The sequence below is a fragment of the Mesitornis unicolor genome, unplaced genomic scaffold, assembly GCF_000695765.1.
Source record: "Mesitornis unicolor isolate BGI_N332 unplaced genomic scaffold, ASM69576v1 scaffold28049, whole genome shotgun sequence".
In the NCBI taxonomy this organism is placed as follows: Eukaryota; Metazoa; Chordata; class Aves; order Mesitornithiformes; family Mesitornithidae; genus Mesitornis; species Mesitornis unicolor.
Genome location: NW_010209743.1, coordinates 6365 through 24727, shown reverse-complemented (window position 1 = coordinate 24727; position 18363 = coordinate 6365). Strand labels below are relative to the sequence as shown.

General features: G+C 45.3%; 1 protein-coding gene across 1 annotated transcript; it reads right to left on the bottom strand.

The window, feature by feature from the left end:
• Positions 1-1390: 1390 nt before the first annotated feature.
• LOC104547324 (zinc finger protein 592-like) lies at positions 1391-17557 on the bottom strand (the record flags this gene model as incomplete). Its single annotated transcript, XM_010192958.1, has 7 exons — positions 1391-1909; positions 3434-3569; positions 7035-7147; positions 8485-8763; positions 11348-11507; positions 12892-13068; positions 17379-17557. Coding segments are annotated over 7 exons (1563 nt in total), but the record flags the coding sequence as incomplete, so codon positions are not given.
• Between the last annotated feature and the right edge of the window lie 806 nt (positions 17558-18363).

Sequence of the window (18363 nt, the reverse complement as noted above, 5' to 3'; positions counted from 1 at the left end):
GACGGCCCCTAGGCTAATGAACACCCTACCAAAAAGTACAAAGAGTCCAAACGGGTTGTATCAAAACACGTTGAGACAAGGGGAGCGATCCGAATGCAGTAAGATAAATAGTTCTTAAATTATTTAAACATCATCATAGTAAACAATAACGAGCAGGGTTCTGGCTCAATAGAATAAAAAAAAAAGAATGGTATGGAAGGTTATTACACAAAGCGCATGTGTGATGGGGCAACAAGTGAGGAAGGACAGAGTCAATATGACTACATGGAAAGAAAAGTCTCCCGGGTGACTGGTAACGCTGAGCTGCAGTGGGAGAAGAGCCGACGATAGACGCCAGCCCTCGCGATGCCACAGGACAGCGGATCCCAATTCTGCCAACACCTCTGCGGGCCGCGCTCTCCTCCTCCTCCTCTGCAGCTCAATGCGAGCCAGCCGGGGAGCCCCGGCACTGAGCCAGTGCTGTCAGCAGTGCCAGGATGGTTGTGCTCCAGCTGATTCTATGGGTGGGGCAGGGAATGTTTTCTCCTTCTGGGGACAGTGCCACCCTGTGCCAAGTGCTCCTCGCCTGCCACCCGGCTCTGCCCAAGCTCCCTGCCGGGATGAGCCACCAAGCACCAAGCCCGGCTGTGCCCACCCCTGGGATGGCATCCAGCCACTGACGAGCAGCCAGAGATTCTCGGAGGGGAACCAGGCCTTCCTCAATGTGATGCCTGGCTTTGAGCTGTGCTTACCCGAGAGGGAGGGGACTGCAAAATTCTCTTTTTAGGATGATTCAGGTCCAAGACATCTTATTAATTTGCCTTGTTGAAAATAAGGTTGTTATTTGGGCAATTAAAAAAAAAAATTGGCACAATTTACAGCTTGAACCCGACCCGTGTAACACAGAAGATCCCGGATCAGCCAGCACAGCCCTGACAAGTGTGTTTTGCTGAGACTGCATTTTGAGTTAAAATGAGTAAAACAAAGGCAGGATGAAAGAGAAAAAAATAAGCCATAAATAAGAGAAAGAAAGCGAGACAGGGAAGGCGAGGCTGGGGCTCCAGGCAGAGGCTGAGGCAGTACACACTTGAAGGAAGAGAGCTCATCGTAACGAAACTGCAGCTGCAGAAAGTGCTCCTTTATCCTCAGGAGTTGGACAAGCTCCAGCGAGGATTCTCGCCCTGCTTTCCCTTTTCACCTCTCTGGTCTGGCAGAGAGTTAGTGCTTAGGATGCAATGGCAGGGTTTTTTCTTTTGTTTTAAATTTCCCTTACAAATAGAAGTTAACGGAAAGCAATGTCCATCCCAAGAAATCAACAGCATATTTAAAAGATCTGCCCCATCCCCACCCCGTATTTTGAGTAAACCCCCCCCAACAAAAAAACCCTGACCAACCAAAAAGGTTTTCTTTTTTAAGTCTTAAGAGACTTTGAATGATTGTTCTGCGAGGTGCTGCTGGGACCCTCCATGCCACACGTCTGACTGTGCTCACAAATTGCCGAGTCACTGTCGCACTCTTTGCATTTCAGGCTTTCTTCTGCCGTAGTGTTCATCTCACCATTGTACCCCTCATGTCCGTTCTCACTCATCTCCCTTTGTGACTTCTGCCTTTCATCTTCCTCTTCCTCCTCCTCCTCCTCTTCTTCCTCCTCTTCCTCCTCCTCATCTTTTACTTTATGAACGATGAAGAGGTGTCTGTTCAGAGAGATGTGAGAGGTGTAGCACAAGCCGCAGAACAAGCACTGGTAGGTGGAGCTGTCTGTCTTGTGCTGAGGTATGTGTTCCTGAAACTGAGTGCTGACGTCTGTCGCAAAGCCGCACTTAGCGCATTTCCAGTGCGCTTTCAGTTTTTTGGCTGGTGGCACATCTGAACCCGCAGCGCTCTCCACTTGACCCACCTCATCCATTGCCATCCTCTTTGGAGATTTTGCCTTTAAAAATAAAAGATTAAAAAGTCACCTTGTTGTTTGAGTCCCTGGAAGAAGTAGTGCTAAACTCACTAACTGTGTATCTGCAGGGTGAATACACAAGGGTATTTTGATACAAACTAAACAAGGCCATGCCAAGGGACTCCTGTTGCATTGCCTTTCCCACCAGTACGGACACAAACTGGAACACAGGAGGTTCCACTGAAATTTGAGAAGAAACTTCTTCTCAGTGAGGGTGACAGAGCCCTGGACCAGGCTGCCCAGAGAGGTTGTGGAGTCTCCTTCTCTGGAGACATTCAAAACCCGCCTGGACGCCTTCCTGTGTAACCTCATCTGGGTGTTCCTGCTCCGGCAGGGGGATTGGACTGGATGAGCTTTGGAGGTCCCTTCCAATCCCTAACGGTCTGGGATTCTGTGATACCCAATCACCTCACCCCAACGTGCAGGATCTCGACTGCTGTCTTGCAAGGCGAGATGGGAGACCTGGGTGGTGTTTGCTGGGCAGAAACATGATGGGGAAAGAGAATGGGAACTTGGTATGGGAAAGAGGAGCTCACAGAGCTGAGGGAAGCAGGGATGGTCATTAGCCCAGACCATGCTGCTCAGATTTAATATTTTCCCCTCCACTTAGGCTTTTCCTTCATGGCATCTCTCATTAACTCATTCCCCCTGCTTTATAATCCTACAGCATGCTTCACCTCCCATGAGGATGGCTTGCTGGCATATCTCAATTTTGTTATCTCCTTATCCAGCAGCATTGAGCAGTCTTTGTTTAGGATACACCTTATAGGCTTGTATTTGCAGACCCAGCTGGAGCCTCATGAAGCCACCACCTTCCCCCATCTAGCTGGGTGCCCTGGTACGTTGGCTCCACCAGCTCTTGGAAGGGAATTCATGAGTTACTCCAGGTTTTCTTACGGCACTGCAATCCCTTAATGCTAGGGTACAGATGAACGATAGATACGGAAAACGTGTCCATTTTTAAAGTCAATGGCGCAAAGCAGCCCAATCAGCCAACCCTCCACTCCAAACCAACCCAAAATTAAATCAGCTGAACAGTTAACATTTGCTGAAAAAAATTACACAGTCCTACGCAGGATGAATGCACTCTTGTAGGTAATGGATCTAGTAAGTACTTTAAAACAGAAAACTCTTGTTACTAGCCGAAAAAACAAGGGAGAAAGAGGAAAAGCGTACAAGGATAATGAACAGAGTGGCAGGGCAAAACAAGGGTAATAACAAACCTAAATCGGGCCTGGTTACAAAACAGACTGAAAAAAGGCCAGTGAAGCACAGGGCCGCATGTTCAAGAATATCTTGGAAAATGCAAGACAAGTTGCCCTGGTGCTGCCGCAGCTCAGCTGCAGTTCAGTTCTGATCCCAACACTGCCAGAGAGAAGCAAACTTTATGGAGTTGAAGGGAGGGGAAGGAAATAGGCCTTATGGACGAGAGGGCTTGACATAACACCCCAAGTGAACAGCTACTCGCCAGATACATTTATTTTTCAATCAAAATATATCAGTTACTTCTGCCGTGTCTCTCTCTCGAGCTTTTGCTTTGGCCATCCGGGATAAGTCTGGGTTTTTGATGCCATGCATGAGGCTGATGTGATTCTCCAGCATGAACGGCTGAGGAAATGTCTGATTTTCATCTGTGCAGTACCTTGGAAATACGAAAAGGAAGATTCATTAGAGGAAATGCCCAGCTATTTGTTGCCATCCAAACAGCTCTTCGTTATGTGCCAAACCAACAGGTGTCATTGGAGACAGGGACTGGTGAGTAACATACGATTAGATTACCAAATATGTAGCAAATCATCATTTTAATAATAAAACATTACCCCAGAGAGAAATCTAGAACAGTTTAGAATTTACCACAGTAAGCATGAATGAGAATGAAAGTAAGGCATGGCTTATTTACAGTGCGGTACTAAATAAATGGAGGGACTAGTGGAGATCAGGCCCACTGTGATACATGCTACACAAGCGTAAGATAATCAAGGTGGAAAACGCATGGGAGAAAAACGAGCCTCAGATGAGAGACCTCAGCACAGGGGGACCTCATGACTTCTGTAATACCAGGGAGGCCTGCAGCAGAACCAGGCTCAGCACCCAGCGTTCCCAAGCACCAGTGCAGCATCCCATCCATGAGACCACGTGTATCATAACGCATTTAAAATTCTTACAAAACTGCTGAACTTCCAACTTTAATAACTGTAACCTAGGCAGAAGCACTCGTGAATGCATCATTTATATGTAACTATTCATGTTAAAACTTGGTGGGATTCAAGAGCTGCCAGAGAGCATGGCTGACATTTCAAAAGAGATGGAAAGGGGATGTGCCATCTGTGAGCCTTCACTCCCAGATGACCAAGGTCTACTAGAAATAAGTGCCAGGTCTTGCAGACACATAAACCACCCCCCTGCAGTGGTGAAGTACACAGAGGTCTCTGTTAGCAACTGGGAAACCCAAGATTGACTTTGTACTCTTCTGCTGCCTGCTGGTGTGACACAGGGAAGGTCCATCAGCTCTGCGTCGACCCAAGCAGTGAGGCGAGTTACACCGGACTTCTCTGAAATGCCCAGATTGCAGCTGAAATGTAGGCAGCAAGGGATGAAAAGCAACAGGGAGGAGATGAAGCATTTCTGGGCAACAGAGACATCTTTTAAAAGGAGAGAAGAAGATTCCTACAGATCTTCCAGTAACCAGATGGAAATTAAACAACAGTCAGTAATGATGTGAAAATGCAGACGTGCTCGTTGAATACTTCTGGTTTTTAACAGGAACTGCTTAGATGATAAATCAATATTTAATAATGATGGAATTTTTCTCCCTCATGGAGGAAAGATGAGAGGTTATTAAGTGGTATTTATCACAACATCTCGAAAATCAAGTGTTTCAGACAGTTTGTTCTTCAGACTTCAAAAATAAGAGCAAGTTCTCATAACAATAACCAAGCAAATTATGAAAGAAAATACACAAAACATCAGAGTATTTTGCAATTTGTCCTCATTTAGAATTCTTTTCATGTGAGCAGGGAAAGATGCTTTCCTAACCTGAATTACTCCAGTGAGAAGCTTGGCAGGAGGGTGTTCAAGTAAGTCCTCCATCACTGGTTTCTCCCTATGAATTTAACAGAAGGCAGCAACCTAAGCAGGGCAGGGGGAGAAGGGGAAATCACAGCTTGAAATGTTAGAAGCCAGAGGGAGGGCACCTACAAGACAGCATGCTCGAGTCACACAGATACTCAATTGTCAGACCAATGACTAATACTACTCAAATTTACTCAATTTTTCCATTTTTCACATGGAAATCCAGGAGAAGAGGGTGACATGAAGTTAAGGCACCAAAACCCCTGTAGGGAATAACATGTGACACTGACGCAAACTGCCTGGTGGGAGGAAGGAAAACAGATGCCAGCACCCAAGGGAAAAGGAGCAGCAGAGATGTGATGCACAGAGCACAGAAAGGAGACAATGAGGAACTGAAAGAGATGGGAGCATTTGTGAGTGGCAGTCACAGAGGTGACTTTTAGAAGAGTGCTCTGGACAAACTTAAAGGGATCAAAGGGAAGACTGGACATAAGACCCCAGATCCAAACAAAGAGCTGCTACGGGGACACTGGGACAGGTATTTTAAGAAGAGCTTTGGTTTGAAAAGCGCTGTGGTTTCAGTAATTCTCCCACTACAATGATTAAAGAGACACAACCACTGTCCAATTAAGACTTCATCAGCAGATTTTGAGAAGGAGCAACTACAAGCTTGACAATTAAACACAACCACAATTCACTTGAACTTGTAGCTGTGTCTTCTGTGAAGCACAGTCACATGGCACGACCGTGGACCCTTGGGTGAAGCTGTGGATCCACAACTGTGTCGTTCTGAAAAGTTATAGAAAAACTGGACTCCAGGGCCTGTACAAGCTAACACACACAGTGGGCTGGCATGTCCCAGGCTGTTAGGTACATCTGTACAAATCCTTCAGCCCAGCTGGGCATTCATTCTCATTCTGATGCACTCCACTTTGAAAACAACTGATCCGGAGAGAACAGATTCATACACACCAGGTGCATGTAACCTGAAAGACTATTGCCCACAAACTTAAAGCAGAATGAGACACACTGGGACACTCAGGAATGTATGCCGACCAGGCGCCAGTGGAGATGCCAGTATTTTATCCATTCACTAAAAGCTATTGTGGCTCACTAGGCAGTCCACAGAAACAAAGTACATGAGGGACGTACTCTTCAAGACAGGCTTTTAGTAACTTAAGTGCAGTAAAGTGACAGCAGGCTCTTCCAGAAACACTTGCATTAAACCAATATTTTAGTTAAGTAAAAAGAAAAGTGCCCCAATCACCGCAAACTTCCCTTCCAACACAAATGTGCTTTAATTTTGTTTCAGAAGGATGTTTCAGAATGAGACAGGAAGAAAGTCTGCACGCTTGTCGGTACAACTTACTCTGCAACAGAAGATGAGAATGCAGCAGTTGTAGAGGCAGTTTTGTAAGCACTGGGTTTTGTCCTGAACTGAGACTATATTCACAGTTAAAATATGTTCACCAGCAATGATTTTCATTCACCGCTGATTTACACAGCTCATCTGAAGTCTCCAAATTCATTTTCCAACTCTGAGGTGTGTCTTCCCAAGCAAATCCAGCAGGCTTAATTCTCCATTGCTCTGCAGCTTATGCAGTCAGTCCTACCTCTGTAAAGTGGTGGCTACATCTAGTGCCCTGGTTTGTTAGGATTTTACACAACTTCTGTACCATTTTTTCACAGGGAAGTCACAAGAGTCACGCATGACTACACCAACCATGAAGCAGCGAAAGATTAGCCCAATCTCTCACTGGCTGTTCCACAAGGGTGTGCATTAGAATTCTCATGTTGCACTTGCAGATCTCAAAATCTTACCCTAAGTTTCCAAAGGGCATTGTGCAGTCACAAGCAAAGACTTATTCTAACCACCAAGTTTCTCATGCTTAACACATTCTTCTTCTTACTCTCCCTCAGTAACTTACAGCCTGGAGCAGACAGGAGCAGACACAACCTATTACAAAGGGCTTCCAAGCTTGAAGAATTAGCTTGTCATTTAAAGCAAATTTGAAAAGTGGTGTTCAGTACATACCAGCAAGTATAAACTTTCTTTGCTGTGTCGTGATTATTGCGGATGTGTCTACGCAGACTGTTGGAGGCATTAAATGAGCGTTCACACTGTCGACAGGGATATCTCTTCATAGACTAGCAGAAGAACAGAAATATCTTTTAATAACAGGGTGATGGAAGGCACTGACTGGATTCTAATGTTCCCACGCTCTTCACTTGGACCTTACCTCTCAGGTGCAAAAAAATCCCTTTTCCACTGATAAAGATCACTGAGATTTTGGGGTCTCAAGTGTACTCAGCCCAACAGCTGGCTAATACCAGCACTGGTCTTATAAAAACCAAGCCTAGGTAAAGCACACACTTGGCTTTTTAATTTATTTATTTATTTATTGTTACACAAGAATTGCATTAGCTGCTTCTCCTTTGGGCTCATTTCACTACAAGACCCTTTGCAGAATTAATTCAGTGGAAGGTCACTTCAGCCCCAGAAGGCGGCAGAACCCCAGTGTGAAGTGCAAGTCCACTTACCCTTCTCTCTCCTCATAATTCAGCACAATAAAGGGGCAAGATGTTAAAGAGCATCACACAGTCCTGCTTGTTATCCACGTCCCCCTATGCAACTCTGCCCTGTAACTTGCCGCCTCCTCCTTCTACAGTCTAACCTGCATGCATTCCATTTAAAATCCTTTCAGGCTGGTTTAATGAATACATGTATGTATTGGACTTAAATATTCAGCACATTTCATACTTCTACAGAATTCAAATGGGAAAATCCAGCATCCTCAGCCCTCCCCCATCTTCTTCTCTTGAGACTTATCAAGTGGGACAATCCAGCACTTCCCAAGTCAAGCTAGAAGGAATCGAAGACCATGATCCCAATCTCCACAGCCTCTGCTCATGGGACTCAAGAAGGGTGACTTCAGTACATCAAAAAAGGAGTCCTGATGCCAAAGTATTATGAAATCTGGCTGCACACAACATCTTGGCCTATGTTCTGCCAGTGAGCAAGGATTAGCTTGACAGAATTAGGTCAAGTCAACACAAGGCTTGAGCTTTATGAAACTAACAAAACTGAGATTTACAGCTCCTGTAATGATAGACAGTGCTCTGTGCACTGCATGAGTTTGTTACTCTTCCCTAGTTACATCAGACTGTTGAACCAGCAACTGGAGAAGACATGACTTTCCATCCACTTACCCAGATAAGCCAAAGAGGAAACCTGACATCAGATGCAGTAGGAGAAAGAACAGCAAAGAGGAAGAAGTACGCAGGCTGTAGAGTAAACGATCAAGGACAGAAAGTGTGCTTAAAACTGGCTACACGATTTTTCTTTGTTCTGGCCCTGAGCTTACTCCTCAGTGAGTCGGCAAACAGATTCTCAGGGGTATTTTGCCCCAAATATTAATGGTTATCAGACTCTTTTGCTAAAAATTTCTTGCTACCTAGTTGAGCTGTTTCATCTGAATTCTTACCCTTCCATGACTTCTCTTCATGTGGGACACAAAGGTTTCCCGATCGGGGATCCACTGTGAACATTCCTTGCAAGTCCAACCAGTTCTTCCCAGCCTGGACTTGGATTCCGGGTTGTGTCCTTCCACCCTCATGTCCTTCCTCAGCAGAGAGGAATGGGAAGTACCGTTGGCGACTGACAGCTCCTTTGGTAGGGTATGAACCCGGTTCCTTGATGCCTTCTCAGACTTCTGGCGAAAGTTTGAGAGCTCCTCAGGATTTTGGGGGATTCCATGAACACTCTGGATAACATAATGGAGTCACACATAACATTTATACGTAATTCATATTACACAACTTTAAATAAAGTTATAAATAAGTTTTATTATTTAAATAAATAGTTTAAGCTCTCCTTCAAACAGTATGCCTTGAAGCCAGCTCTAGTGCTTTTCCCAGCAAGAGGTTTTCCCAAGAAATACAAAGCTTCTGTTTATGTTTCCTGTGTGACGAGCAGCTCCTTGGTACTGCCTGTTTAACATTTTGGATGAGCTCTGAGAACTCTGGTTAAAGAGGGAAGATGTAATGGAAGAGAAATGTTAACTGTCATTATTTCAAGAGCCCAAGCTCTAAAAACACAGTGCTTGGTAAGCCCTGAGTGAAATGTTTGCTCTTATCTTGGGGCTTCCAAAGCTGTTTCATCGTTGCTCAAGGGACAGGAAGAAACAACCTCTCGGTTTCTCCAATCTGCTTCCTTCTATTCCACACCATCTATTGCTATTTACATTTGCACAGTTCAAAACTTTGCTCCTGACAAATAAAAGGAAGCATAAAGCCAGAAACTAGCCTTATAAGGAATATGGCTCCAGGCTCTTTGGTTGTTCAACAGGCCAAAATCCAAAGTCCTCCAAAAAGTTATTTTAACAAAGAAAACTGAACGTAAGGAAAATAATCCAGAAATGAAGAGCTGTGGGAAAGCAAAAGCAAGTAAAACAGCAACATAGCAGAGAAACCTCAAGAAACTCCCCCAGGAACAACAAAAGTTCATCCACACAAAAGGGTATTTTTGAGGTTTAATTGTGCACAGTAATTAATAATGGGTAAAGTTTCAACGCACGAAGGCCCCAGGCCTTTGGAAGCCTTTCTGTGGGTTAGACACCAAACAAACTTCAGAACACAAGGTCTCATCTGAGAAGCCTGTGTGCTTTGCACCTGATGCAGCTGACGTCTGCAAAGCTCTTTCATGAACCGCTAGGCAATGACAGCTGCTCCACATAACACAAACACTTCACCTTTCTCCTCATCTAGAAATCCCGAGTGCTTTCTGAGCAGACAGTACATTAGTACCCTATTCCTCCTGTTATTGGACCACTGGGGAGGAAAATCCAGGAGCACAGAGAAATGAAGTGACTTCTCTGCAGAACCAGTAACAGGAACCAGACTTTCTAACTCCTTCTCTTACGCTTCAACAACTGAAAGCCAGGAAAGGCGAGAAGGCACATGGTTCCTTTGTTCTGCATGAAGGCACACATTAGACAGCACCTCCTATAAACTCCACATTGCAAAAAGGATCTGATAGGGAAGGAGATGGGTGAGGAGATGAGTTAGTGCAACTACTACCCTGCCACAACCAAAAAGCCTTCTTCAACTACCATCTCAAAGGTCTGCTGATGGCCAAATACCACCTTGTTAAAAGACCAAAGTTTTGTAGTGGAGATGTCAGGGTGCTGGTGCACAAACCACTGCCCACCCTGGGGGTGGGATTTGCAAATGAGCAGCAACAAGTTGTGTACCTCAACCCAAGCCTGTCTTTTAGCACTGGGGTCGAATGGCTCCTTGAAGGTCCCAGCCTTAATCTCAACTCTACCTTCCTAGCTATAATACAGAAGATAAGCAATCATCAGCCTCACAGGAAGACTTCAAATTTTAATTCATCAATGCATGCAAAGCATTTCCAGATTTGCAAGTTAAAGGCATGGAGGAGAGAGCAAAGAAGTAGTTGCAAATGGTTTTTGCCTTCAGGAGTGAGCTAACGAATCTTCTTGCTTTTTAAGTGTAAGTATAAACAATATAGAGTCACTGATTAAAAAAATTACATCACTTTCCTTTCTGATCAAAGGGAAATAAGACTTTACAAGTCCTTTCTTCAGAATGCTATCAAGAAGTCTTCTGAGAGGATTTCCATGGCAGTGTTGTTACACACTGCACATAGAAACATACTGACTAAGACAACAGAAAAACGCATGGCTCACACATTCATGCAATAATCAGATCTGCGAGACCTTACACGGATCCCACTAGAAACCACCACCAAATAGACAATAACCAGCTTTTCCTATGTATAAGTGATGAATGGTAGTGAGATCATTGCACTGTGAGACGTCACTGTGGGAGGCAGGTTTGAAGCACTCTCTGGAACACCATTTCCATCAAGTTTTAGGGTTGCACACAACTACCCACTTCAGACCATCTTCTGGAGCAGTATGAGTGGTGCCAGCACGGGTGCACTCAAGCGGGGTCCCACCTCCCAAAGGCTGGAGAACACTTCTCCCTGTCTCGCAACCCCATATAAAGCTCCCGTCCTGGCTTTATCACTTCCTTGGGTTTAATATATGACAGTTAAAAATCAAAAATAGCTACCTGTAGAAAACAAGCCTTTGTCATAGGGTTAAATTACATACAGAGGAGAGTAACTGCCTGCAACCAACTAACACAAAATGTTCCACTGATGTTTCCAGATAATACTGTAAATCACTGTAGTCTATTTTTCCACTAATACATTCCTGAAGAACCTTCCAGTTCTTCAACCAATCTCCTCATACAGTTGATGTAAACTCTGTGAACTCAAAAAACAGGACCCCGTATCAGTAAGTGGTGGGAATCACCTACCTTAACGTGCTGCATTAACTGCTGTTTCTGCATATAGACCAGCTGACACTGTGGGCACTTAAACACTCCCACAAACAACTTGTTGGTGTTCTGCTGGAAGTGCTCTTGGAGCAGCTTCTTCTTGTTAAAGACTGTCTCGCAGGAGCATTTGTAGATCACCCTGGAACAATTTAAAAAAGTAAAGTCAGTCTCTCTTTGCTAGTTATCTTAAGAAGTCAGTGGAAAAAGTTATCTCATCTACTTCAGAAACGGATGGGCTTCCGAGGAGGGCTGTGCTCTCGGTGTATTGTCAACACACACCCACGTGGACAACTGAACCATGAACTCAACTGGGAAGAACAGCAAAATGCCTCAGGCACATACCACGGCTTTCTAAAAATAAATTTACTTCTATGCATATGGATGACTACCTACGTGTGTGTGTGTGAGAGCGCGTGTGTGTTGCTAAGTGCAGTCCCTTCCAAGCAAACTCAAAGTACACGAGCTAGCTACACATTACTTTCAATCCCACCTTTACACAGATCCTCCCATAAAGCACACATTTTTGGCACCAGCTCAAGGCTTAGAGGGAAAAGCTACAGAGTGGAAAAAACAGGAGGTTTCTCTCTAGTGATTTTTGGGGGCAACACTGCATGGTGTTAACTGTCCTCTTCCTTTCAAGTGCCGGATGCAGCAGCTGCCCTGCAGCCATCTACCAAGAGGTGCCACCCTGGGTCCTGCTAGTGACCATTACGTTCCTTTTACAGATGTTCAGCTCTTCCCTCCCCAAACTTCTCTCCTCCTACCCAGGAGACAGTGCTTGTACCAAGGAGGGGGGTGGTTGTAGGTCAGAGAGGTTCTCCTCCCCCTCTACTCTGCCCTGGTGAGACCGCATCTGGAATATTGTGTCCAGTTCTGGGCCCTCAGTTCAAGAAGGACAGGAACTGCTGGAGAGAGTCCAGCGTAGGGCTACAAAGATGATTAAGGGAGTGGAGCATCTCCCTTCTGAGGAGCGGCTGAGGGAGCTGGGTCTCTTTAGTTTGCAGAAGAGGAGACTGAGGGGAGACCTCATTCATGTTTATAAATATTTAAAGGGTGAGTGTCACGAGGATGGAGCCAGGCTCTTCTCGGTGACAAACAATGACAGGACAAGGGGTAATGGACACAAACTGGAGCACAGGAGGTTCCACTGAAATTTGAGAAGAAACTTCTTCTCAGTGAGGGTGACAGAGCACTGGACCAGACTGCCCAGAGAGGTTGTGGAGTCTCCTTCTCTGCAGACATTCAAACCCCGCCTGGACGCCTTCCTGTGTAACCTCATCTGGGTGTTCCGGCTCCGGCAGGGGGATTGGACTGGATGAGCTTTGGAGGTCCCTTCCAATCCCTGACGTTCTGGGATTCTGTGAAAGCACACTGTCCCTAGGAACAGACTCCCGCTGGCAGACAAAGCAGCAGATCTTCTCATATGAGGACAGAAACCAAAAATGGAAAAAACCTGTGAGAGAAATGGGGAATTCTAGAGCTACCCAGCAAAGAAGAAAAAGAGATAAAGCCCAAATACTTACTGAGTAGTCTTGTGAGGCTCTGCAGGGTGCTGGCTGCTCATGTGAGCTATGGTGGTGTCGGCCGACTTGAAGGCCATCGGGCAGAAAGAACACTTGTGGAAGACTTCGCAGTGCTTGTCATGGATGTGCACTTTCAGCATGGCGAGGGTTGTGAAGACAACTCCACAGTGGATGCACCTGCGTGATGCACAAAGAAAGAGCCGAGTTTTAGCCACAGTGTTGCTTCCTACACACACGCAAAGTGGTGCAGATGGAAGCAAAGGTCCTTGTTTAGTCTCTTCAGCAGCAACGTGGAAGAGTCAAGCAGAAATACGACAGAGGAATTCACAAGCTGAGCAGATCTCACAACCCGATGTTAGCGACAAGCAAACATGATCTGTAGAAGAAGCCTTCAGAGACTAACACAACTCAGAAAGAATAAAGGCAGATGTGGTTCAGCAAAATGCCAGCCCTGTGTCTGTGAAAGCCAATTCCACCACAGGTACAAGTGAGAACTAAAGTGAAAGCATCCAATGAGATGCCCAGGTAGCAACAAGCAGCATAAATACCAGTTAGTTGCTGGTACAAAATAAAAATAAAAAGAATATTCAGCTAGGAAGTCTTCAGTAACCCTGTACAATTGCATCTCATACTCCACTAGAAAATAATGACAGCAACTGCAAAGATACTGAAAACAGCAACAGAAATACTTGAGGAATCGATTAAGCTCGCTACAATCATTAACACACAGGCGTTGGCTGGGAGGTGCTTGTCTGGGAGCTGGGTGCATGCTCCAGGAGGAGACAGAGGAAGAAGCAGAGGTTGCATGTGGACCCAAAGGATTCTCCTCAGCAGCTGAAAACATAGAACTGGGGCCAGGAGGACAGCCAGGGTCACGCCGCCGGTCCCAGCCTGCCTTCCTCCCAACGCACGCCTGTGACAACAACGCCTTGATGCTCCCCCAAGATGGCAACAACCAGCAGCTTTTTTCGACACTCCTCCCGAAAACCCACCTGCCTGTTGTGCTCTCAGAGAAGCCAGACACCAACACTGCAAGGGCATACGAGGGTGCTGACACCTGCCCTCGTCTGCCGCAGCCACACCACCGCGGGGTTTACCATCCCCATAGGAGCCCCTATGCTGATTCAGGACCAGAGCAGCCTCTCCTAAGAAGATTCAATCAAAATGACTCATGATGGATCTCTGCTTAAGCCAGCACCACTACAGTGGAGGAGCTCAGCCGGGCAATCCAGGGGCCAGCGCTTGTGTCAGCAGAATGTGAGACACACACAAGGGATAACTTCCTCTGGCGAGCCTTATAAATATCTTTTTTCCTTCATTCTCAGGTCTGCCGTTCGCCCACGGCGCTGTTAAGGTTTGTGCGCTCAGTGGTGCTGCGGCACAGACACCGCCGTCGCAGATGGGCCCCAGCTATCAAGCAACTGGAAGAGCTCCAAGCCCGTATCGAAAACAAACAAGCTGCTGGATTATCCTTCCCTCCGAACGAGCCTCCCAGCAGCGTTTAGGAAACAAGCCCGCACTTTGAAGTTACACTTCAAAAGATCATTAGGCAGAAGCCAGCCTGAAGAAGCCAAACCCTCTCCCTGCAAAATATACACAGAAACAGTGTTTTCTTAAATTCAAAGAGTCAGCAGCTGGTGTCATCTTTGGGGAAGCATGAAAACATTCTGCTCAGGTAGCTCTGCCTTCAAGCCTGATCCTCATTTACCTGAAACAGGGAGAGAGACTTTCTAGTATAGTAACACCAGGAACTGTGTTGTTATGGAAGAACAAATTCCCCGAGTGTAAACGGAAGAACAAATGTTAACCCTGACAGTGAGGTCTGACTGGTACGTCTGGGAATATCCAAGGGCCTTCTTCCACAAACACTCCCTGAACCAGCAAGAGATGGTTCTGCATTAGTAGTAGTTCATTTAGGACTAGGGATGAAATGCGTACAAACTCAGGCTCAAATGATCACAAGTTAATTTAATTTACAGTAAATGGAAGTTTAAACAAGAGCCACTTTGTAATCAAGAATGCCAGTGCCAGAATGACAAAGTTTGACAAAGTAAACTAATTAGACAAACAAAGTGCATGGAGGATGTCAAAGGCTTGCCATGTAATTTCTGCAAATTGCAAATTCTGCTATCATCTCCCCAGCACGGGGGAATAATTTGCAAGAAAAGACTATCAGATAGCCTCAGGGCAAGGAGGGGTGGCGTAAAAGTCTTGGAAAGCATCCTGCGAGAGAAGACAGAGCTACAAAACATTGTCTTAACCCTCTGAACATTTCTTACGCTGTCACCTTCCATCCCCTCGACTCTCCAGATGGCACTGAGCAGGAAAATGAGTCCCACGCCGGTGGGGACAGCTGGAAGGCGCTAGAAGGTGGGGAGGTGACACTTGGAGCCAAGTGGAGAGCAGCGTTTAAGACGCAGCGTTCAATGTTGATTGTAACTGCAGAAGACCTTTCTCACTTTCAGTCTAAACACTAGCCATGACTAAAACCCAAATAAAGCAATCTTACTCCAATCTTAATTGAATGCATTGGGGTATCAGCAGAAAAGGAGACAGAATAAGGACTGATCACAAAAACAAACCCAAACTTAAGCATCAAAAATTCAAGAAAAATGGGGATACAGTGAGAAGCAGCAAAAGTTGAGCTTATCTTGGGAAGGATTTGGAAAAACTCCTTGGCTTTTCAGCTCTGCGAGTAACAAAAGTGAGAGAAAAGAAGTAAAATCGCTATGCGACCACAGGGCAGATGCCACAGATTATCTAGATACGGTTTGCAACTAAAATTTATTTCTTCTGTTTCCAACAATGCCAATGACATCAAGCCCGAGGCAGAGACAGGCAGGATAAAAAGGACGGCACAGCCAGAATTCACCTGTCTGGTGGTGAATTTTCACAGATGAGCTTGAGCAGATGCGAGTTAAAGGAGAAGTTAAAGAAATTTAGCTTCTAGAGAAGCTGGGTAAAGCGAAAAATTCTGCAAGGATCACTCTTGAGCTCTGTCTTGGTTTAGGTCTTCATTAATGCCCCTGGCACAGAAAGTAGATAGTCTGCTAATGACATCTGTAGATGGATGGGAGGTCTGGTTGCTGACAAGGATTAAGGCATCACAAAGATATGACTGTAATACATCTGGAATGAATAATGCTTTTAAAAAATGCCAGGTCACACACTTAGAGAGCCGAGACCAAGCTCTGCCATGCACTGCAAGCCCATCAGTTGGAAACAGAGGAGAAAGGACTTGCACTGGATCACTGCCAAAAGACCAAGCTTCTTACATGACACAGCTCAGGCCAGCGTCACCCTGTGACACGACACCGATCGAGGCATCGGTGGGGATGGGGGTGCTGCACAAGCAGCTCAGCACAGTGAAGTCAGGCCTGCATTTGGGATTCTCAGGTGCCAGTGAAGCCCAAGGAACTCCACCAAACCCGTGGTTGGTTTTCTGACATCTGCTCCATTCCCATTTTTTCATCTCGGGGAAAATATTTTTTTTCCCAGCTTTCCTCCTTCTCTTTTAATATTAAAATATTAACTCATTTTCAAACAGCCCAAGTATCACAGCCATTTAATTTGCAATGGAATTAGTTCTTTGTTGTGGGTTGTGCCCCCTCAAATCAGATCCCACATAAGAAAACCCTATCTGTATATAATTAAATTCAGCATCGGTTTGTTATGTGTTTCTTGTCTTCACAGTTGAAAGAAAAAGCCCTTGAAAACCTAAGTGTGATTTCATAACAAACCACACAGTGGAGGCTTCCTGAGTTTGCAGACATCTTAAAAGAACAGCTCCAAGAGCAGAAATTGTCTTATTCATTTTAAATTTCAAAGTATTTAATGGCAATCAGAGAAAAAACAGAACCGTGAAGAATCTTAAAGGGTCACTTAGTTCCAACTCTCAAGCAAATCATCTGTGTCTTAAGAGCTGTGCTGCAGTTGAGGTGATCTAAACATGCCAAGGAGGAAAGGCTTGCAGGGAAAAGCAATGTCTTTTACTAAAGCAGTCAATTAGCTTGGAGAAAAGACAACACACGCACATACACAGCATCCAGAGTCTTGGGAGCCTTCCCTCATCTGTCTCAGTTCTCCAAACACTGAGAAATGGGGCATACAAGAAAATAATCTATGCCCTTCTCGTGAAGGCCCACATCCATCAGTCCATTATAACTGACATAAACAGAAGTTCAAACCTTAAAGAGATTTAGAGGATTAAGATCTGCAATCTTTTTGCTACAAATATCAATCTCAAGATGCTCATCTGCAACTTGAATTCAACACAAGCATCCTTCAGCTTAAAGCTGCCTCAAAATAATTTCTGCTCTTAGAAACCTCCTCTTAAATCCATTTAGCAATTCCCCACTTGAAATGTGTTTTGTCATGCAGAAAACCACACCAGGGCCAGGCTATATCCTCTTTCATTTCTGTTGTAAGGAGAACACATTTCCAAAGATCTAAACTCCAGTTTCCGGACCCTCTGGAGCTGCACAAACCTGAACCCGACTTTGCGGGAGTAATGCAGGCAGTTCTCCTTGACGTGAGTCTGGAAATAGGCCGAGCGGCAGACGGCTCCGCACTCCGGGCAGCAGTACGGGGACTTGTGAGCGTGGATCCTCTGGTGAGCGCAGTAACTGCACTGGTTGGGCAGCATCATCTGGCACACTTGACATGTCTGATGAAAGAAAGGTTATATTAGTTCTTACTTATTTGGGTTTTCCCCCCCCTAATTCACCCTAGAAAACTTTCAGGTTCACAGGGAGCTCCAGCACATTCCTCAAGCATTAGCATTAACTCTGTCAAGCTCCTCAGCTATCCTCCTTATCATCTTTTTCCGCTGCAATCCTAACAGCTTCCACAATCAGCCATTCTGGATGACAGCAGCCATTCTCAAACTATGTTCCCTGTGGTTTATTGCCCCTTTTTCTCCTAAAAAAGGAAAACAATATCTTCCACCTCTTACCTCTGAAGATGTTCTGCTTGGTCATTGCTTTCCTCTCCACGTTAAGGCACTTGAGGAGGAAAGCACTTTTCTCAGCAAGCCCCCACCCCACACCAAAATCACCCCAAAAAGCAGGAAAACTCCATTATACTCCAACTCAAAGCCCTCACTGCCGAATGCAGTGCAGTCCTGCCGTGCAGCAGCCTTCCCCACCAAAACCACAGTTGTGTCTCTTGCAAATTTTCTTTGGACCAGATGAAATCCAAACTTTCAAAGGCCACAAACCATGTGTGCTATGATACCCTTACAGAAACTTGATAACTAGAACTGACGCAAAGACTCTTCCTCTCCTTGTTTCTGCACCCTTTATGAAATCCATTTTTTCCACTACTCTTAGAAGGGCCACACTTACAAGCAACACGACTTTGCAGAAGTATCATTTACTTGGCATGTCAAGTTTTTTACGTGGATGTATCGTCCCAGTTTCAACAGCTGTCAAACCTCTGCTCCCTCTCACAGCTGTCTTGACTTCTCTCTGT